We start from the raw sequence: 23,399 nt of genomic DNA on the forward strand, positions 1-23,399 counted from the left end.
GCTGCCATTGAAAGGGGCAGGGGGGGCATGGTATTTGGGAGGGCAATCATTATGTGCTGGAAGAGTGTTCTAGAACAGTGGTCTCCAACCCCCGGCCCGCGGAGTACCTGGCACCGGGCCGCGCAGCGGCCGGGGGACATGATCGCTGCAGCGGCCGGGGGACATGATCGCTGCAGCGGCTGGGGGACATGATCGCTGCAGCGCAAAGGCTCCTGGGCCGTGCGCAAAAGCTCCTGGGCAAAGGCTCCAGGGAAGAGTGAACAACGCCCCCCCACCCCTGCGCGCGCTCAGCGGGCCACGGTAAAATTATCAAAGGCTGACTGGTCCGCGGCGATAAAAAGGTTGGGGAACACTGTTCTAGAAGCTCTCCTGACCATCTCTCTGCACATGTGGATAACTGTCCAGCATTCCAACCTGATGATGGTTTTTGAAGATATCTCCCACCTGACAGTTGGGTGAATTATTATTGGACTATGGAATGGGGTGCCAAGGGGAGGGGATTGCATTATACATGATATCCATTGCTTTCGCGCCAATTTACCCAGACTCAGCTTTGCATTGTTACTTATCATTTGTAATTAGTAAAAGTACACTTAATTCTAAGAAATGGAGTTGAGTGGTTTCTTTCCTGACTGTGACTCTGGCAGCAACTACCTCAGCCTTTTACATTTTTTTTCTTTTCATGATGACAGTGGTGAGGCCCTGCCTCCTCTGCCTCCCCTGACTGCATGTCCCTGTATCTAACATATATCAATGACCAGAGTTTGATTAATAATAAAAACTGGGAAGCACTGAAAAAGAGGTTCAACCTAGGTCTTCAGCAAAGTAATATCTTCCACTTGAGCTACTCCTTAAAAAACTTGAAGACTACCTGTAGTCTATGCATTGCATTCTATGCAATAGGGTAACACTTATACTGTTACTTTTGCGCTGAGCCCACTTGAAATGGCAGCCCATTCAATTGTACTGTTCACTGTAGGCCTGTCAGATTTGTAATGTCGCTATTCCAATAGTAGACAATGTGACCTGGTTTGGATTGCCTCTTATTCCGTTCCATTCTCTTCCTTATTAAATGAATTTGTTCCCACAAATTGTTCTAAATCTTAATTTACTAAGCTGTGCCACACCACAACCTGTACAATACCCAAAGCATACCCTCCCACCTGCCTTTTCTTTATGCCAGACTTTGAGACCCTGGCAGCTCAGAGGCAGGCGTGCATTTCATGCTCAGCTTCCTATGTGCTTGGGGACTTTATTGGCACAAATATACTGTAATATGTATGGCAGCAATTCTGAGTTTGAGATTTTTCCTGGACTAATCTTTTTTTTCCTTCAGTATTTAATTAATTGAACATTATCTGTATCTTAATTATGTACATGTGCCTGGAAGGCCTTTGGGTATTGGGCGCACATCACATTACTGTTAATAATGATATCGCTGCTCATATTATAATTACTAACCTATTATAATAAAAGTGTGTGTGTGTGTGTGTGTATGTATGTGTATGTATGTATTTATGTATGTATGTATGTATGTATGTATGTATACATATATATATATATATATATATATATATATATATATATATATATATATATATATATATATATACACACACACACACACACACACACACACACATATATACTTAAAGTCACAACCCCTGGTATGCCCAAGTATGGGAGGAAGGTCACACTTCCACTCTCTGTCATTAGGCTCGTCACAAGAGTCCATCCAGACAGAAACCCAATATTTTTTACTGTTGCCTTTTTTGTTACATTTGTTATATTTATGCTGATAATTTATTTATCAGCATAAATATAACATATATATATATATATATATATATATATATATATATATATATATATATATATATATATATATATATATATATATCATTTGTGCTGATAAATAAATAAAGGGAGACTAGTATAGATCTATTTCAAGCTTTTTAGCTCTCCTCAGCTAGCCACACCCTTACTGGGAATTGAACCTGGGCTGTATTACATATTAGGTAGGTGTATTAGGCACTAAACCACAGGCTCTCCTCCTGTGTGTGTGTGTGTGTGTGTGTGTGTGTGTGTGTACACAGGTTACAGACTGGTTTCTAATGAGCATTTGTTTGTTCACCTTTGCAAATAGATAGTTGTTGCAGATGAAGCTTCTATTTTAAAAGTAGACATAGAAATACAGGATGTGAAATGGGATTTTATATTGAAAAATCTCGAATTTTTCTTTTCTTTTTTCCCATTTTTCCAACTCTTTTACCTTGGTAAAAGAAACAGAAAGAGGGATGATTGGGATGATATGACTAGGATATTGATCACATTTTGACCTTAATGAGGTAAAAATGAAATATTCATATATACACTAGAAACATTTATTATTCTATCTACCCAAAATAGCTTCTTCCTGACAGTTTTGCATGCCTTGAGACTATCTGTGAGGAGAGTGGAAATAATTTCTATCTGGAAATGCTAACATTTAGAATTGGAATCTTGTTCTTTATGACAGTACTGAAGAAACTATAATTAAACATTAAATGTGCAAAGAGAGAGAGCGACAGGTTATGATCATCTCAAAAATATTCACTGACTTAGTTTCTTTTCTTGTCAATTTACTCAGTGCCACTTTCCCTTTCGAAATAATGAGCACTAGCAGAAAACTTAAATGCTAAAATGGGAGAGCTTGGCTGTAGTTGTATGAGTGCATTGTTATCTTAGAGAATTTCAGAGTCTGATCTATGACTGCAGATGGTTTTTAATGCTTCTTTGCATACAAAAAAACCCTATTTATGTAAGCACTTGCAATTTTTGCTAAGTGGGGAGGCTGAGGAAAAGAATCACCATAGATTGAAATTATAACACATGATTTAATTGTTATCATTTCCAAGCAGCAAAATTAAATTTTCAGGTGGAATAATTAAACATTCATCTCATTCATATTGAAATACACTGCTGGAATATACTGCACAGGTTGTTTTATGCCTGAAGTTTGACTAGTGGATTGCCCTTTTTATTATTAATATAGTGTGTGTGTTTGTGTGCTCGTGCACACGCACTAACTTGGATCCCCTTTTTATTTATACTTTCTTGGAATCCTATTTTTATGTGTAAAGACTAAGTGTTTTATAAGTGGGTGGATTCTACACAGACTTCATCAAACAATTATTTATCTCTATCTGTGCATCAACAGAAAAGTGGGCTATAGATGAAATCTAGTAATTTAGAAAACAGTGCGTGAATCTGAAAAATGTAATATATAGTACTATAATAATCATTCAAAATTGAGTGGTTATTACTTCTTCACTCTCTCTGAACTGGCTGAGTTTAAGAATAGAACAACATACCCGAATTTTGCCTGTACTACTTCAGTGGGTTTTTTTTTTTAGAATTTTCAATGAATATTTTTATTAATCCATTTTCAAAGAGTTTATAGGATAAAAAGAACAATTCTCCATATAAAAGACGGTCATGCATGCTAATTCCACTTTTAATATAAGGTTATCTTAACAGAATTTTGCAAGTCCAAATGTTCTTTCCCTCTATCTTTGTGAAAATAGGATGGTTCTTTCTGAAATACTTTCTGAGATTACAGTTTTGACCCTGACTCAAGTTTCTTTTAACTGACTGTTGTCCTTATTACAGCTCTTTTGTTCCTCAAGATTATTCCTCCTTCCTTCATTTTATTTACTCACACTGAATACTAGCTTTCCTAGATTTGTGTAGCTGGCTACAAAAACCCAGGATTGCAAACTCCCTTTCTCCCAATTATCAAAATCTATCTTGCATTGTTTTTTGTGGATACAGACATCCATTCCTAATTATGCCAACACCAATTTTTAAAAAAGCATTATGACATAACAGTGCAAGCTCCACCCTGCCATAGTTGCACCACAAGTTGAATGGTAGTAGGGGCAGAGTTTGCACTGTGATTTGTGATAGATGTTATTTCACTTTACACACCACTAGCCCTTTGCATCCTTCCCCGGTTACCAATGTATATTAATAATTTGGACATTTGACACTTAGAGAACTAAGAAAGAGATTGCAGGCACTTTCATCATTAATTTCAATATTTAAGCTTGGGGGTGAAAACATAATACATGAATCTGCCAGGGGAGGTCATCTATCAGCACAAGGTCAGGTACCATTAGTATGCTGATGATAGCTAGTTATATTTTTTGACCTCAAGGCAAACAGGAGTACAGTAAAAGTGTTGTCCAACTATCTGGAAACTATGTAGGTTTATAGGGGAGGAATATATTGAGTTTGAATGCCCCCAAGCTAGAATGCTTTGGGTTTCGAAAATGCTGTAATCTAACCCCATTTTCTTTTCAATAAATTTGATTAATTAGACTCAATAAGAAACCAGCTGAAGAAAGATAGTCATAATGAATGGAGAAATCAAGTCTGGAGTCTAATAGAATTAAATCACTGTCCATATCTAGGAAATGCAGTCTAGATTAACTTTGAATCTAGGTTTTATTCCAGCACCTATGTGGCTTCAATTTAGGCTTTAAGAAAGATAAAGAGGCTGATAGTTTCTCTGCTGTATCCCAGGGGTGTCCAAGCTTGGAAACTTTAAGACTTGTGGACTTCAGCTCCCAGAATTCCCCAGCCAGAATTGCTGGGTAGGTATTCTGGGAGTTGAGGTCCACAGGTCTTAAAGTTGCCAAGGTTGGACATCCCTATTGTATCCTGTTTGCTGCTCCATGGTAGTGGATCTGGCTATTTGAGAGACCGCCTTCTGCCAATTACCTCCCTGCGTCCCATCAGATCGCACAGGGTAGGCCTCCTCCGAATTCCATCCGCCAGTCAGTGCCAACTGGCGACTACGCGGAGGAGAGCCTTCTCAGTTGCAGCTCCGACGCTATGGAACAATCTCCCCGTGGAGATCCGCACCCTCACCACCGTCCAGGCCTTCCGCACAGCCCTCAAGATCTGGCTATCCCGTCAGGCCTGGGGATAGGACTTTACTCTCTCCCCGCCCGAATGCTGAGTGAATGTTGTGCTTTTATTGTTAATTATTTTTTACTCACATTTTCTTTTATGTCTTGTCTTGCACTCCCCTCCCTCATTATTGTAAGCCGCCCTGAGTCCCCTCAGGGAAAAGGGCGGCCTATAAGTGTTCAATAAAACTCAAAACTCAAGCTGCTGACTTTGGAAGTAAAGGACCCTAAAGATTGAAATGAAATTCATGTAGGCCAGTAAAACTACAGAAATTATATAAATGTGTCAATTAATGATAGATTTTATCATCAGTCCAGAAGGATGTAAAAGTCCTAGATGTTGAGGATTTTAATTCAGGAAACTTTAGTACTTATTACGATTACATGTTTATCGGAACTAGACTGAATCTGAAAATACAGCAACATTTTCCATTTTCAATGTGCACATTTCAAATATGGCCTCATATTTTAGGATAGAATTCAGATGAGGTTTCTTATAATATGTTGGAGTCTCCTTTTACCTTCTTCTAAAAAAATGATATTTAGGATTAAGGGAGAGTTCTTAGTTGACAAGAATTCCCTTCTCCGTGGTATATGTGTGAGTGTTGTGTGTTTTCAAGTTAATATCGACAAATTACTGCAGATTTTCTGGCAAGGTTTTTCAGAAGTGATTTGTCATTGCTTCCCTCCTAGGGTTAAAAGAGGATGACTAGTCAAAAGTCATTCAGATGGCATCATGCCTAAAATGAGTCTAGAACTTCCAATCTCCTGGTTTCTAATCCAATGTTTTAACTGCTACACCAAACTGGTTTTTGCAGAGTTCATTATGGACAAACATTTGGATATATGCAGGATGTATGGAAAAGTATTGTGCCTTGCCCTTCTTTGTGGACTTTTTTTTATCTTGAAAGTTGGATTTCCAATTTTAGTAAGAATTTTAGACCAGACTGATATTTAAAAAATATTTTCATTGACTGACTATCCTCAACCTAATTCTCAGATAACTGGACTTCTTCTGGATTCTCTAAGCATGCAAATGTTTGTTGATGCAAAGGAATGTGTGTTAATGATGAATGCCACTTCTTTTCCTGAAACAACAAAAATGCAAGACAGATTAAATGTATACCACAACAATAACATAAATGAAGCTCACTTCAATTTTTAATTTATCTTGAATTTTTGAAATTGTATAAGTTTGCGCATTAAAATAGCATGCATTTAATGTCTTGTTGTTATATGGCAAAGGTAATCTCAGATTTTAACAGGCTATAATAATGTATGTTTATGTTTCATATACAAATAAATGGTGTCTCAAGTACGGCTAACATTTGTTTATTCAGCATTCCATTACTGTTTTCCTACAGCTGTGTGACATTGTGAGTGCAGAACTGATGTGGATAAAATGTGTTTGCTGTTTCCTTCAAGTAAAATTAGTTTTCATGAAAAAAGTCATCTCGGAGGCATTAGAAAAAGAGTCAAGCTTTTATCTTTTGAGGATTAGAACAGCATGAGCACTTACCTCTCTTGGTAACATATGTATCAAAACCTTGGCAATTGAGCGGACACACCAATTCAGTCTTCCTTCCTCGAGTTCATTGATGCAAATTCTCCATGACCAAATATTTCAATCTTTGCCCTTTCTGCCATATCCAATCTAATCTCAGTAGTTTCTGCTAGAGAGCTCCTTAGATTGGTAAAGTGCCTAACAAAATTCTAAGTCAGCAAAATGTGAAAGTGTCAAAGAATATAGCAACAGTTTCCTTTATTGCAGCCTCATCCATTATATCGTTGGATTTATTTTATATGTCTTCTTTTCCTCTTTTCCACTCTTTCCTTTGGGTTACACTTTATTTCCAATGCAATTCATTAAAGAGATTTTTCCTGCATAATGACTTATCCAAATTATATTGTGTATATTTATTCACTATAATAGTGAATAAATCTCTCAAGGTGTATTTTAATAACCAGTTATTTCTTTTGATTTCATAAAAAATATAATGTAAATCATAGTTGACTTAATACATGTGTAGATCCTACATCTTAATTGGAAACCAGACAATGCATTATGTTATACTTAGGTTTTTAAAAACACTTTAGCTAGCGAAATGGATTATTGAATCAAAACCACTCAAGATTTCTTACACAAAATGGCAGTATGAAAAGCATCTTAATGTAATCTCTCCATATACATTCACATTAAGCCTCCTTTTTGCTTGTATGTTTTATCAGTATGTGAACCTAGATAATTTATTCTAACAGGAAAGAGTAGTCTCTTATAACCAAATTGGTTTTGAAACCAGTGGTCTGTTTTATTAGGCAATCAAAAAATATTTTGGCTATAAAGATAGATAGAACTGAACAAAACTGTTATGAGTTATACATTATACATTGGATATCTTGATAATTATCGAGATGTTTCATCTAAAACTATGGATATATGTTTGATTATTAGTTGTTAAATTAAAATGAATGTCTACTAGACATCCAGTTGAATCACAAACATTTTAAATGCCTGTAATATAGCGGAATAATTAGTTTTAAATATACTGGAATAATTATCCCAAGAAGATAATAGTTTGTTGATTCAAATATTTCAAATTGTTTCAGTTGAGTTTCATATTAATGTATACAGTTGGTTGAAAATTGTCAAAACTTTATGTGGCAGAATAAATGATAAATATATTTCTCACAGCCTTAAAATGAGCTTAATTCATCAAAAAATGTCACGTTTATTAGACAATCCAGCAGACATTTAAGAAGCGTTTGGTATCAGTTTTTATGCTAAATACTGTACGTAGTATTTTTGAGAAGACTCTGACATATGATTTGGTCTTGCCAACTTGTCAACCTCTTAGTTGTTCCATTTTGGTTTAATATTTGCATAATTTGGGGAAGATTAATAAGTCTTCAAGATGTTAATATGAATGATATACCAAAATTAATTTTGTTGAACTTTGGGCTTAATGTATTTGTTTTGTTGAACTTTTGCCTTAAGAAGATAATTTTGTGTTAGAAATAAATTACCTGTGAATTTAATCAATGTTAAGTCTCAGCCATTGAATTGCTAATATAATAGAAAGGCTGATCAATATGATTCGCTTGTCATATTTGGGAGACAAAATCTAGAATTAATATCAGCAATCAGCCCAAAATTTATGTTTGTAAGTGAGACAGTTGATAAATGAATTTTGCCCCATTTTACGACATTTCTTGCCACAGTGGTTAATTTAATGACATGGTTGTTAAGTGAATCTGGCTTCCCATTGACTTTGCTTGTTAGAGGGTGGTCACATGAGCCAGGAACATCGCAACTGCAAGTCAATTGCCAATGCCTAAATTTTGATCCCATGATCATGGGAATGCTGCAACGGTTTTAAATATGTCTATTTCATTTCTATATTCTTAACAAAATTGCAAAATGTCTTTAATATTTCTGTAGTGATATATTCAGAAGCGGGATGTAGGAGGACTGGGAGCACCTGAGGGGAGAGTCAAAAGAGGGATCAGCTTAGAATCTATGCATTGCCATAAGCACACTAAGTCCAACCCTTCTTGAATTCTGTTAACCCTTATCTACCACCAAATTGTGCTAACCATTAGTTAATTAGATTCCTCTGCATAAGTATGAGCAACCAATCAGTTTAAGCTGCTACTCCGCATAAAAGGTAGTCTTACTCTATAGTGCCTACTATTAAATAATTCTGTTTTAATTCTTGCCTAAGATAGGGCATAGGATTTTATTCTTTATCCATACTCTTATTTTTATTGAAGGGCATATGGGAAAGAATGATTAGTTTCCATTAATTTATAGCCGGTTTTTAAGAAATCCCCATCCAATCACCGATGACATAATATTTAGAAATCTATCTTGAGCTGAGGGAAAGGATATATAACACATAGCTCAGTGAGTTACTTAAATACTAAATAATTCCGATTGAAATAAATCTATTCGGAAATGAGCACCAAATAGATTTTGCAGCTGTTTTATGCTGTCAATAGCTTCCTGGGTCAGCAAATATTAGTCATATGTTGATATTCTCTCTATATATTTTTTCTTTGTCCTATTCCCAATTTGCTGTGTCTTTTATAAATTGCTAGTTGAAATCACCAGGATTACATTCTTACCTTCATTCAGATTTTTCTGCCCATACAGTTTTTAACAATATGCAGGGACTTAGGGTATACCAATGTTTCAGATAAAAGCTACTTCTTGCAAAGAAGACACAAGGTTTGGGAACCTGTCTATCAAAGGTTCCTTGGCACTAAAGCCCAATCTCGTACTGTAGCTAACCGAGAAGTGGCATGAGGCCATTGCAACAGATGGACCTGTATGTGTGCAGAGCCAAAAGACAATGTCTGTGCATCAAGTATAAATGCTGATGGCAACTTTCCCAGCCAGTGCCTTAGCTGTAGCTGCAAGAATGCCAGCTTTGCTGTGGATTAAATTTCCAAAGAACTGAAAAGAAATCCACACCAATGGAGATGTTTTACAGTAGACTCCAGGTACAAGCTAAAATAGAAAATAAAGAATTAATGTGAATCTCATCTGCTGAAATCTCAGACAGACACTTACTCAGGTTGAGCTGCTACCAAAATTACTATTGACTGAATATTATTCAATCAATACTAAATTGACTGAATAATTGACTGAGCCTAGTCTTAAAATCTTCTAAAGCTTCCTGCTGAGCAGTGTTGATATATCAAATCCCTTGTAAACGGAAGTTCATTGGAACTCATGCTTTATCTTCTTAGCACTGGGTATCTTGCAGACTATTGGTTTTAAATTTGAAATTAATTTTAAGGGAACTTTTTAATAGTAAAACATTTGCAAAATCGCAGATTGACTTTTCTAATTTCTCATTCCAACTCCCTAATTCCTCCATGAATAAGATCTTGAATTTCAGTTAATATAGATTCATTGTTTATATTTGTAAGGCGATAAGCTTGATCTCCTGTTTTGTTTGTATGTGTGTGCATGTGCATGTGTATGTGTACATGTATGTCTCTATCTATCTATCTATCTATCTATCTATCTATCTATCTATCTATCTATCTATCTATCTATCTACCATCTATCTACTTTAGAAATAGTTCCTCTTACTCACAAACCTTTTGTGCTTCATACTTCCCCCCTCCCTTTCTTTTCCCACTCCTTGAGCACAATCCTCAGTTTTATATGTGTAGGATAATTAAATATTCCTCTTTGGGGAGACTCATTATTTTTTTTTGAACAATTAAGAAAAGCATTCCATGTTTGGTATCTTTAATCATGAAAATTATAAATTATCTAATAATTAAACTTTTCTTATTAATATCCTTTGGAATTATATATGCACAATTGAGCTTCTACCAGCTGGGACATTCTATAATGGTATTATATCAGGAAAGGGATTTTTTTTAACAATTTAGCATGGTGTCAATTTATCAGATGCTTTAGTAGACACTGTTGTGCCATATCAGTAGTTGTCACATAAGATTACACTAAAGTGTAGCAGATTGTGAGGTGCCAGATTGGAAGGCTCTTCTCTGATTACTGATTCCATGTACAGACAAACATTGTAAGGAAGTTTGGTCACCAATGTTATCAATCCTGAAAAAGAAGCTCCTTGGTTTTTGAAGATCCAAGAGCAAGAAATTTGAAAAGCATGAAAGAAGAAAAGTTGGAATCGTTAAAACATGAATGAAGAGTGTGTTAGGAATAAGTAAACCTAGATGTATTAGAATGTACTACTTTGATTCAGATTATTACACAGGATACTAATTCAAGACATTAGATTTAAAAAGAACCCTGCTAAAAAGCTCTTCAACCTAATAAAGAACAGAATTCTATTATTATTGGTGAATATTTAGTAAATACTATTGTACAGCTGTTTTCTCTTACTGCTTTAAATAGTCTTGCTGTCTTTAGAGAGGAGCACAAAGGTTAGGAGTAAAGTTGAATAAATCTCTAGATGTCTAATTAGTTTAACAGTGTTACTAAAACCTGTTATTTGCTGCACATGTAGCTTTTCTTCAGATCGATTCCATGTGATCTTCTGGGTCTATTTTAATCTGATATCCTGATACAAAATCATACCATTATAACTGTTCTAACAATCTTTCTGTTTCTGCTATTGGAAAAACTAAAAGACATTTCAAAGCCCATTACCTGGTATCACACCTGGGGACACCTTTGCCTTTGGAGACACATTTACAATCCCTGAAAACAGAAGCTGGCACCCAAACTATCTGTTTAGAATAGTGTCAGATTTATTAAGACACCAAACGGCAAAGAGAAACACACAGGTACAGTAGGTATAAAGAAAAGGAAGAAGCTTCAAAAAAAAAAAAGAACAAAGGAACAATGGGTAGAGCAGAAGAAAGAAACCCTCTTTTTATATTTAATGTCAAGGGAAAGTAGTTATTCTACTAGAGGTAGAAGGGATTATTCTCCAAGTATGGATGTCTGTGGGATGCAGAAAGCAGATATTGTTGCAGTGTTGCAGTACAAATTCCACTCCTGAATTGCTGGCATGTGGCATAATGCATATAGGAAAAAGACAGAGTTTGTGCATTTGGTACAGGGAGTCTTTAACTAACAATTAATCCCATAGTGACCATCCAAAATTACAACAGGCCTCCCCCAAGCTACAGGTACTTATATTTTGGGCAATTGTCAACCAGCCTGCATTTATAGACATTGGCAGCATCCTGCATTCACATAACCATATTATTACTATGACTATTATTAATTTTTTTTGTGAGAAACTGGCATTTACTTTTGGTTTCCAGCAAAAAAAAAACCATTCATTGGGTATTATGGGATTGCTTAATAACCTCTACAACAGTGGGTCTCAATCTTCCTAATGCCGTGATCCTTTAATATAGTTCCTCATGTTGAGGTAACCCCCCCAACCATAAGATTATTTTAAGTTTTCCGTATTTTTTTGAAAATATGTGTTTTCCAATGGTCTTAGGCAACCCCTGTGAAAGGGTTGTTTGACCCCCAAAGGGGTCCTGACCCACAGGTTGAGAACCACTACTCTACAAAAAAAGGTTATAAAATTGGGCACAGTCACATGGTGACCCACTTAGCAACTGGCATGATTACAACTAAATATATTGCTATTATAGCAATAGCACTTAGACTTTTACACCACTTCACAGTGCTTTACAGCCCTCTCTAAGCAGTTTTACAAAGTCAGCATATTGCCGCCAACAATCTGGGTCCTCATTTTACCCCCCATGGAAGGATGGAAGGCTGAGTTAATCTTCAGCCTGGTGAGATTTGATCTGTCAAATTGCAGGCAGCCAGCAGACAACAGCAGAAGTAGCCTGCAGTACTGCATTCTAACCACTGCACCGCGACGGCTCCTTATGGACAAAAATTGAGGCTTACCTATATCAACATGGCTATTTTCAGTCACCACTCTGCAGATAAACTATAGCTATGTTGCTAATCTAATAGGAAACTCTTAGAGCTTGCACTATTTGAAATACCACTTACCTCCTCCCACCAAGAAATTAACATTGTGATCTCTAGAGTTTAGTTTAAATATTCTCCTCCTAACATTAAAGATAACTGTTTTTTACAACAAAAATTCTCTCTCTACAAATTAATCAGATGCAAGATAATATGCGGGTCATGAGTCTATCCATAAAACCCACTCATTTGTGCAACCTCTGAAGACACCACAGCATCATTGCTATCCCATCCCATCCATAAAGTATGTCTACTTATGTTTCTGTATAGACCAAGACTTTGCTCTCCTTTAAGAGCTTAATAAAAAACCCAAATCTGTTTCTCCCACTTTTAATTAGCACACCTACTGAATTTATCTGTTCTGTGTATCTCTGAAAGGTATGACATACCTCTTGGGGGCTTGAGCCTGGCAATCCTAATTTTCTATTGTTATAAAGACCTTATTGATTTGTGACTCTTGTAATTTGTGTCATGCTTGCTCTCTTATGTAGTTCTCTTACTATTCCCAGAAAACAGGAGGGCAGATTTTCACAATTTGAAACTCTCTCATAAAATGCAGCGGTAAGTAGAAATAGGTCATGGTATGGGATTTGTTCATTATCTTGCCACAGACTTTCTATGCTATCTTCCCACATTGATTAGTTCAAGCATGAACCCAAATAGGTATTTAAATGGCTGTAATCTGGAGGTCATATATCCTGACACATTTGACACATTTACAATATTTTTTGTAATGAGGCTTTGATTTTGAAGATAATTGTACTAGCAATTACATAATACAAGGCAACAGTTAGGAACTAGTACAGTTGCATTCTGTGGTCACTGTGAACTAGGAAGACTTTGATTCAAGCCATTAGCTGGCCTTAGGTGAGTTAATTATTTTCCAATCCAATCCCTTCACCAACATATCATCAATATGTTGATGATAATATTGACCAATCTTCCAACGAAGACAAGAGGAACTGGGAAGAAATGTGGTATGCTTAGGAGCAGCTTTAATTACTGTTCTTACAGCAAAGCACCTTTGCACACCTGTCTGAAACAGAGTCCATGCATTAATTAATTATCTAACTTAATTAGTACTTACATCTATCAGGACATAGTGTTTCTTATTTATAGATAATTAAAGTTGTAATGATCAAAGGAAAATTCAGCTGTGTATAGATTATTTCCTCTTGAGAAAAAGAGAGGAAAATTTGCCAGGAATTTAAAATTAGCATTGGAAAAATACTTACAAACATTATGGCTCAAAGTAGAATTTACAGAATTGTATGGTAGCATTATTTTTAATGGGGCAGTTTTGGTGACATGAATTTATTGTGACAAACAAGGAGCAGAGATATTAGAACAGTTTACCAACCTCTCTCATTTTCCAGAGCAGCCACAAAGTGCTGTTTTGAAGGTGTCAACAAGGTAATACCAACTGTGATTTGCTGAAATCATACTCAGAACCTATGATTTGGAGTTGGTTTGTGAAGAACACTTCCTACCAAGGTATATTTAAATGGAAGCCAAGATATACTTAATTTGAAGTATGAATTCATATATTAATTTGACCAATGCCAAAGTACCAAAGACTAACAGCCAATACTTGGAGGAGAAGGATGTTATACCATATATCCTCTCCAGGGATTGATACATACAAATCTTCAATTTGATTGGTTAGATTATAATTGCAGTTAATCAACATTAATATAGTCAATAATTACTGTTAACACAGGTGACAACATTGCCTTTGTTCTTTGGGTAAACCTTATGCTTATTAAAATACTCTGGAAGAAGTGAGCTAGATAAAATCACTCTTCTTTGTACAACAGAGCCTTAACTTAAGCAAGTGGATTTTTAAAATCTAATAGTTTTTTTCTAACTGCCACCTGACACCAACCACTAACCATTCTCCGCTATCTTATGCACTCCTGCTTGCATTCTTGAAGTTAACACTTTCTCTTATTTTGTCAGTGCCTTTTACTTTAGGGACCTAATTTGTTTTTGCTGAGTTTACAGTTAAATCCTTTTTGTAAAATTGGGATTCAATGTAAGATCCTCCTAAATTCACTCTTCATCTATACATACAGTATCTCACTTGAGAATAACTATGAATTGAAACAAAACAGTTGTTCAATCAATTCATTTTGGTTTTAGTCTTTAAATTTTAAACAGAAACTAAAACTTCCCATCTTCTTCCAGACTAAGACAAGAAGTGAAAGGAAATGCATTAACGAAATAGATAGCCCTCAACTTACAATCACAATTGGGACCAGAATTTCCTTGGTTAAGCAAATTGGTTAAGTGGGTTGTGCCCAATTTTATAACCTTTTTTACCATGGTTATTAAGCAATTTGCAGTACTTCTTAAGTTAGTTAGTTTACTTTATTGATTAGCCCATGGGCCACATCAAAGTGCAGAATTCCAAAGACAAATTATTACTAAAATCTGATAAAATACAATTTAAAATGAAATTGGAATAAAATGCAATAATTTAATATATGGATAAATAAAATATAATAACATTATATTTCAGTGTTACCCCTCCAATCTACCCCAGTCAGTATCACATATGCCGATCTCAACCGAACTATTTTTTCTCAAGTACTGTGCTATATTAAATGTTGTTTTCAAATGCTGGCCACACATACGGTAAGTTGCTTTGATATGGGGTTCCCAATGGATCGTTCGCTTAGTATATACCATGTTTCCCCAAAAATATGACCTGTCCTGAAACTAACGCCTTGCCACATTTTTCGCGTGGGCAAAAATAGAAGCCCACCCCTGAAAATAAACTCCCGGGACACCCCTCCCTTTCCGGCCAGGCAGAGCACCGCTCACCAACCTAGCGGTATCCCGAAGGTGCCAAGCCACGGGAGCCAGGGGGAAAGGCGCTCACGTTGCTTGTCGCCTTCATGATACCGCTAGGTTGGGGAGTGGCATTCTGCCTGGCCGGAGGGGAGAGTTGCCGGGCGGCTGCTCCCTTGCGAGCGGGCTCCTGAAGAGCTGGGCACAGTCTCAGGGGTGAAGCAGAAATGAGGTAACCACGCTCACGAGCAGCCACCCGGCAAATCCCCTCTCCTGCCGGGCAGAGCACCATTTACTGACCTAGGGGGTATTACTAAGACGCCAAGCCATGTGGCGCTCTGCCCACCCCCCAGCTCCCGCGGCTTGGCACATTCGGGATACCCCCCAGGTCAATGCATGGAGCTCTGCCTGGCTGGAGAGGGGGGTTGCATGAGCACCTGTTCTGCCCCCAGCCTCACCAAGTCCTTGCGCAGCTCTCCCAGGGCACTGCCACCGCCGCCACACTCCTAACATAACTTACAAACTCCAAAACTCAGCTGCCAAGTCTTCCAGCATCGGTCGCTCTAGGAGTGCTGTCTATGGTGGGCCGGCTGCTGGAAGACTCTCTATCCAGCAGCCAGCCACTATAGAGAGTACTCCTAGAGGGGCCAATGCTGGAAGACTCAGCAGCCGAGTTTTGGAGTTTGAAAGTTATGCTCAGAGGGTGGTGCCGGTGGCGGCAGCCAGTGGCGGTGCCCTGGGAGAGCTGCGCAAGGACTTGGTGCTTGTGCAACCCCCCTCCCAGCCAGGCAGGGCTTGACCTAGGGTCCTAGGGGGTATCCCAAATGTGCCAAGCCGTGGGAGCTGGGGGGGCGGGCAGAACACCACGTGGCTTGGTGCCTTAGTGATACCCCCTAGGTCAGTAAATGGTGCTCTGCCTGGCTGGAGAGGGGATTTGCCAGGCGGCTGCTCGTGAGCGTGGTTACCTCATGGCTGCTTTGCCCCTGAGGCTGTGCCCGACTCTTCGGGAGTCCGCTTGCAAGGGAGCAGCCACCCGGCAATCCTAAAACAATAAGCCCTCCCTGATAATAAGCCCAAGGCCATATTTTGTGGGGCAAAAGAAAATAAGACCCTTTCGTATTTTCGGGAAAACACGGTAGACCCAGGTACCTGTCTTTCACTCTCTCATATGGGCAACAATCAAATATGATGTGTTGTTCAGTGAATCTAGAGTCCTCCATTGACAATGGTGGATAAAAACTGGCTGGAAAGGTCGCAAATGTGGATCACATGACTCTGGGATGCTGCAATCATTGTAAAAACATGCTGGTTGCCAAGCACTGTGGATAATTGATATATAATTATCCTTAACAAATAAAACAGAATCACTGATTTACATGGTTGAAACAAGTTAGTAGGCTTATGAAATGATAAAATGAGAGCATATAGCTTTAAAGTTGTGCTTTGATTTGCTTGAAAACAATTTCGATATTAGTAATGTAATGGTCCTATATAATTAATTTAATTATCGTGGAGTTGAGGCAGATTAGCATGAAATTATTATTTATTCTTTGAGAATTACCAGAACTATCAGTACGTTGCTTATCTTTCCTAGTGGTACTTGTGACTAATAACATTTTGGCTTGCAAAGTAGTCTCTCATTTGCAAGTCTGAGGTTACTTGGAAAAGTGTATGCATATTTTTGCATAATTTATGAACTTATGCATATTGACAATATGTACCAAAATTGACCTAGACTGATTATGAATATACATGTGACACACAGACCCATTTCAGTCAGGATTCATGCAAGGATTCATACAGAGGTAGGGTTGCTTGAACTTGATGATGAATTCTAGAACTGGAATAGAAATGATACTCATCTTGGTGCTTCTTGGTTTCTCAGCACCTTTTGGTACCGCCAATTACAGAATCCTTTTGGATAACCTGCAGGAATTGGAAATTAGGAGCACCATTTTGTGGTGGTTCTTCTTCTTCCTGGCCAAATCCAGTCAGTGTTGGCTGGATTCGGTGGAAGTTCTCTCTTCTTTTGTCAGGTACCACAGAGCTCAACTCTCTCTCTCCCCATCAGTTTTACATCTATATGAAATTCCTGGGTGACCTCGTCTGTCAGTTAGGGTTCTGTATCATGAACATACTGATCATATCAAAATATCTCTCTTGAGTATGAGTTAATCAAGTGAAATATGGTCCTCTCTCAGTGCCCGTAAACTGTGTGAGACCAGATGGAAAGGGACTAACTTCAAATCGGTCTTACCAACACTGAGTAGTTGTGGCTCTTGAGGTTCCTTGGAACTGAGGATTTTCTATCTATGTTCTTTGAGGGAACACAAGAGTGAGACGTAATCTGGGGAGAGTCTTGAATTTGCAGCTGCTGCTCAAAGAGTAATAGGTGCTAGCTATGACTAAGGGACCTTGGTAAAGCTCCATCTGGTGCACTACATGTACCCCTTCCTGGCCCAGGAATCCTTTCAGACAATCACTCATGCTTTCATCTTCTCAAGGCTTGACTACTGGAATATACTCTACCTGGAACTATCCTTGAAAATCACTCAAAAGTTTCAACTGGTCCAGAATATGGTGTCATGGATAGTGATGGGCATACTAAAATGATACCTCTGCTCCATGAGCTGCACTGGTTTCCACTAAGCTTGGCAAGATTCAAGATGTTGGTAATTACCTAAGAAGTCCTACATGGCATAGGGCCAGGCTATCTTAAGAATCATGTATCTCCCATAGCTGTGCAGAGTGGCCAAAAAAAGCAGAGATGAGGAAGATATGCAAGTGGTGGGAGTTGAACTTCCTCTGCATTTGTGTCAATGGGCTGCCAAGTGCCCACTTTTTTATCACGTGACCATAGGAGCATTATTGGGGCCATAATCAGGGACCAGGCATAAGTAGGAGTTGTATAACACTACTGTATGTTTGAATGGTTGCTGAATATATTGTCATTCATTGAGGACTAGCACTCTATCATATTATTATATGGAGTAAATGTGAAATGAAAGGTGCCAGTCATTTTGTCTTTATTTGGGAAGCTAAAGTAAACCTCTTTCACGTAACAAAATGATTGCATGCTGTGTATGCATGCCTGTGTCAGCATTTTCACTTTTCTTGTTTCAGAATCATTTCAACCTAAATGATATTAAAAAATAATAACATATTATTTTCTTTTCCTTCTCTACAGTATGCTGTCTGGCTAATTCTCTGGGTTACATGGAACATATTTGTTATCTGCTTCTACTTGGAAGCTGGAGACCTGTCAAAGGTAATTCACTGCCTGATAGGCTAAATCATCTGATGTTTACCTCTCCTGTTCTAAAGACATTTGCTCTTACATATTTAAAATCTGGTCATTTCTTTAATAATCTTGGAAATGAGGAATATCAAGGTTGCTTCAGTAGTGCATGTCCTAAATCACTGGCAATATATTATCAGTATAAAATATACACCTAGGAGGACAACTTCTAATGATGATAGTGAATGGACTAAGATTTCCAAAGACTAATATATATATATTAATATTAGTTAATTTCATACTTGGGAATACCATAACTTGGTCAGATGCTTTTAAATATGATGCATATTATTCTTTTTTTCCTGTGCATTGAGTTGTGAATTTGATATAGAAGTATGCATTTCAAAATATTTGTGCTTATTAGTGAAGAAAGGACAAGATAACTGGTATTGGCAACTGTTTTGTAATTTTGTTTCCTTTTTAGTAATATATAGAAGGATTGAAGTACCATATTTTTCAGAGTATAACACGCTCCGGAGTACAAGAAACACCAAGATTTTGAAGAGGCAAATAATAAAAAAAAGTTTTTGCACTCTGCAGACCTCCCAAAAATGGCCCATTTTTCATGAAAACGGATCTGTTTTTCATTTAAAAAAAGGCATGCATAGCATTTAGGAGGCTTATAGAGTGCTCCACGGGGGGCAAAATGAGCAAAAAATGGCCCGTTTTACGCAAAAAAGGGACCCATTTTTGTCAAAAAAAGGGCATGCATAGCCTTTAGGAGGCTTATACAGTATTCCTGGAGGCTGGAGAGGGGGGGGGGGGAAGCGAAAAAAATGGCCTGTTTTTCACTCATTTCTGTCCTCCCCAGCCCACAGGAGCACTCTGGAAGCCTCCTAAAGGCTCTGCAGGGGCATTTGGGTGAAGGGGGCGAGGTTTCAGGAGGCCAAAAATGCTGTATTCAGTGTATAAGACACACCCAGATTTTCACCTCTTTTTGAGGGAAAAAGGTGTGTCTTATACTTGGAAAAATACGGTATTTTGTTTATACTTTAAGTGATTTCAACAACTTTACTTCCATATACATACTGAACAGACATCTTGGGAAGAATAGGGAAAAAAACATCTTTGTATGTATTATTTTTTATGCCATCTTTATTCTGAATAAGGTGGTGTTCATAGTTTAACAGAACATAATAACAGAGATGGAAGGGAGGCTTGTGAAGTAGAACTCTTCCTACCAAGGTCATAGAAGATAGTCTAATAGGGTTGGAAGGGATGAAGATTTTCTAGTCCAACCCCTTGCTCAAGCAGGAGACCCTATACTATTTTAGACAAATGGTTGTCCTCTTAAAAACCTCCAGTTTTTCTGGAAGTAAGCTGTTCCATTGATTAATTGTTCTCACTGTTAGGAGGTACCTCTTAATTCTAGGTTGCTTCTCTCCTTGATTAGTTTCCATCCTTTGTTTCTTATCCTTTCTTCAGGTGCTTTGGAGCAATTCAATAGGGTTGAATTTATGTCAACCCTTAGATATAGGAACCCCTAGTCCTTCTTTTCATTAAACTAGACATACCCAATTCCTGCAATGTTTTAACTTCTAATCCCCTAAACATGGTGCTCCATTTTCTTTTCCCCAAAGTACTGTGAGGTGGTTGCCCTGATAAAATGGCTGGCCCCAAATCATCCAGCCAGCTGCCAAGACTATGAAGCACTTGAAGTCAATTCTGTATTCATACAGATCTAGCAATAGTTATCTGAGAAATCCTGTCTTCCTATAAATGTGGATGGAAGGACGGAAGGAAGCAACAAGGGAGAGAGGGAATTCAATGGGGAAGCCAATATGAATTCAGAAGTCACCTCCCACTCCCACTTATTTTTCTTTGCCTGTAATCATTCTGTAATACCTCTAAAACAATGACCCAATAGGTCACAAATTGCCTAGTTTCCTATAAAGCTCTTTATGACATAGGTATATATTACATTAGGCACTGTTTTGCTGCAATTAATTTTGTGGTCTAACTCAAGAAGGCTTTATGGGAGTCCCCTCTTGTGAGGCTCATGGGACTTGAATGAATCCCAGTATATCAGCTTGAAGGTTTAAAAGGTGCCTTCCACCTTTAGAAAAATCAAAAAGCTGTCCTTGTCTACATTTTTTTAGCTATTACTGATTGGACCATTGCGTTCCTCCATTCAATTAATTTTCTTGTATCTTTATTATTATTTTGTTACTTGTGTATCTTTGATTTGTTTTACCCTGGTGTGTGCCACCCAGAGTCCTGAGATTGTGATGATTTACAAATAATATAAAAGAAGAAAAGAAACAGTTTTAGTTACTAGTACTGCTTTGCTGGCCAAATGTTTCAACAAAATTTTCAAAGTTTTATAGGAAGTTATCAAGATTAATCAGAAATGCATTTTTGAGAAAAAATGTATAATATATATTTTGAGGCAAAATATAATTATGAATAAGTGATAAAATGATTATGTTTCACTAAGTCACAGTTGACTTACAGACTAAATAGATTGTCTTCATGAAGTAATGAAATATCTGCTTTTATTTAATTTTGTGTATGGTTTAATAATACTTATACAGTTCATTAAAAGGATAGAACAGACAAAGTTGGACACAAACAAAAAGGTTAAAGAGTTTGAAAATAGACTGATCAATCTATTCTTACTCAGACTATGTGGAGAAGATATACACTGATATGCAAAACAGAAGAGATGGATTCAAATGGAAAAAAAAGTCTGTTGGTGGCCCAGCATATTTTGGATTAAGTCCTTTGTGAAGGGGATTACAGATGAAGAAATATTTATTAAAATGTTTGATTATACTGCAAATTGTTTTTTGCCAAACCATTTAAACAATAAACATTTTGCCTTTACTTTGGAAGCCATTTTCCCTGCTTTTGTTTCTACTATTATTCGGTGGAATTTGTGAATTGCTTCAAAACCACTTTTTCTGTTTACCTTGTTTCATTCAAATTGGCCTCCAGGTCACCTAATTTTCTTTAAGACCATGTATAAGACAGACCATTGTATATAAGCTATTTTAAAGCTTTTATGTGAATTGGCTTTCAGAAATCAAATGATTTTCTCTCTGATATTGAAAATCTTTGTCTATTGGAAAGTGAGTGTGTGTGAGAGAGAGGGCGGGAGGAAGATGATGGTATGGGGAAAAAAAACTGATTTGTGTGGTGGATTAATCCATACAAACAATGAGGATCTCAGAGGCTGCCAGCATGGGAAGCCACAGCTTTCATGCGGTGCCCACATAATGGGCAATGATTCTAAAGCAGATATATATTGTCTAAAATTTTGCCTGTGTAGCAGTATGAAAGAAACACTAGTTACAGTATGAATTGGTTGTGGTTCCTGCAGGGAATCGAGAGGTACTTAAAGAGTCATATCCTTTTTTTCTAGCTTGGAAAAAAAGAATTACTAGCAACTGCACATTTTCTGAAAAATACTTTCACAAATCAAAAGTCTGAAAGTTTGATGCAAAAGCAGACTCAGTTAGATTTTGTAAGATTTTATTCAATTAGTATGAAATATTGTTTTCCTGTCCCATGTCTAAGTGCATTTGAGGAGCTTTTATTTCCCCATCACTATTTGATTCTGTTGTGATGCCCTCAAACTGTAAGATTTGTAACGAACTGGGTGGAAATTCCCTACTGTGTGGCATTCACTTCAATAGTCTCCTGTGTCACACTTATCTAGGATAGCTTTGAAGCTGCTGTGATATATCCACACATGTGCTCAATCCAGAAAAGACCGAGTGGCTGTTGTGCTTCCCTCCCATGAATTGGCCAAGTACTCCATCTCTCAGGCTGGGGGGTCAAATTATACGCCCCTCAGACAGGGTTCGCAACTTGGGAGTCCTCCTGGACCCACAGCTGACCTTCGAACATCATTTGTCAGCTGTGACCAGGGGGGCATTTGCCCAGGTTCGCCTGGTACACCAGTTGCATCCCTACCTGAACCGGGAGGCCCTCACAACAGTCACTCGTGCCCTTGTGACCTCTAGGCTGGAATATTGCAATGTGCTCTACATGGGGCTGTCCTTGAAGAGCATTCGGCGACTCCAGCTAGTCCAGAATGCTGCCGCGCGAGCGATTGTGGGTGCACCTCGGTTCACCCACATAACACCTATCCTCCGCGAGCTGCACTGGCTACCTGTTGATCTCCGGGTGCGCTTCAAGGTGCTACTTATCACCTATAAAGCCCTTCATGGTAGTGGGCCTGGGTACTTGAGAGACCGCCTACTGCCAATTACCTCCACTAGACCGATTCGATCGCATCGATTAGGCCTCCTCCGAATTCCATCTTCTAGCCAGTGCAAACTGGCAACTACCCGGAGGAGAGCCTTCTCGGTGGCTGCTCCGTCCCTTTGGAACGAACTCCCCGTGGAGATTCGGACCCTCACCACCCTCCAGTCCTTCCGCGCCGCTTTAAAGATCTGGCTGTCCCGGCTGGCCTGGGGTTAAGATTGTAGCCCCACTCGAATTGTGCGATTGTTGTGTTTTCTTTTTAACATGCTGTATTGTCTATTGTTTGTCTTCTCCCCCTCCCTCTTTTGAATTGTGAGCCGCCCTGAGTCCCCCAGGGAAAAGGGCGGCATACAAATAAAGGCAAAACAAAACAAAACAAACAAACAAACATGTGTTGCTCATCTGTTCCAAATGTTGCTACTAATACATCCCAAGTCATAGAAATTCTAAGCATTGAATCAGCTTGCGATAGTAGTCACAGAAAAAGTACTATGACCCAACTGCAGATCACCAACTTTTTGAGAATAAATTGTTAGATGAAATTTGTAAAACTGTTCCATCTTTTTAACAAGATTGAAGTATAAGTTTAATGACTTTTGAATTATCAGAAATATTTGGAATGTAGACAAATTGATGGATACTTTCACAGCAATGGTTGACAGCCATTAACTATGTTTTT

The 23,399-nt window shown here is 37.9% G+C and overlaps 1 protein-coding gene across 1 annotated transcript in view; it reads left to right on the top strand.

Annotated features, from left to right (window-relative positions):
• NKAIN2 (sodium/potassium transporting ATPase interacting 2) overlaps window positions 1-23,399 on the top strand; it is a 375,982-nt gene that overhangs the window by 98,860 nt on the left and 253,723 nt on the right. Inside the window, exon 3 of the mRNA XM_032215327.1 lies at window positions 18,398-18,478. Within this exon, the coding sequence (XP_032071218.1) occupies window positions 18,398-18,478 (81 nt within the window). The remainder of the gene's footprint in view (window positions 1-18,397; window positions 18,479-23,399) is intronic.

This window comes from Thamnophis elegans, chromosome 4 (assembly GCF_009769535.1).
Source record: "Thamnophis elegans isolate rThaEle1 chromosome 4, rThaEle1.pri, whole genome shotgun sequence".
Taxonomy (NCBI): Eukaryota; Metazoa; Chordata; class Lepidosauria; order Squamata; family Colubridae; genus Thamnophis; species Thamnophis elegans.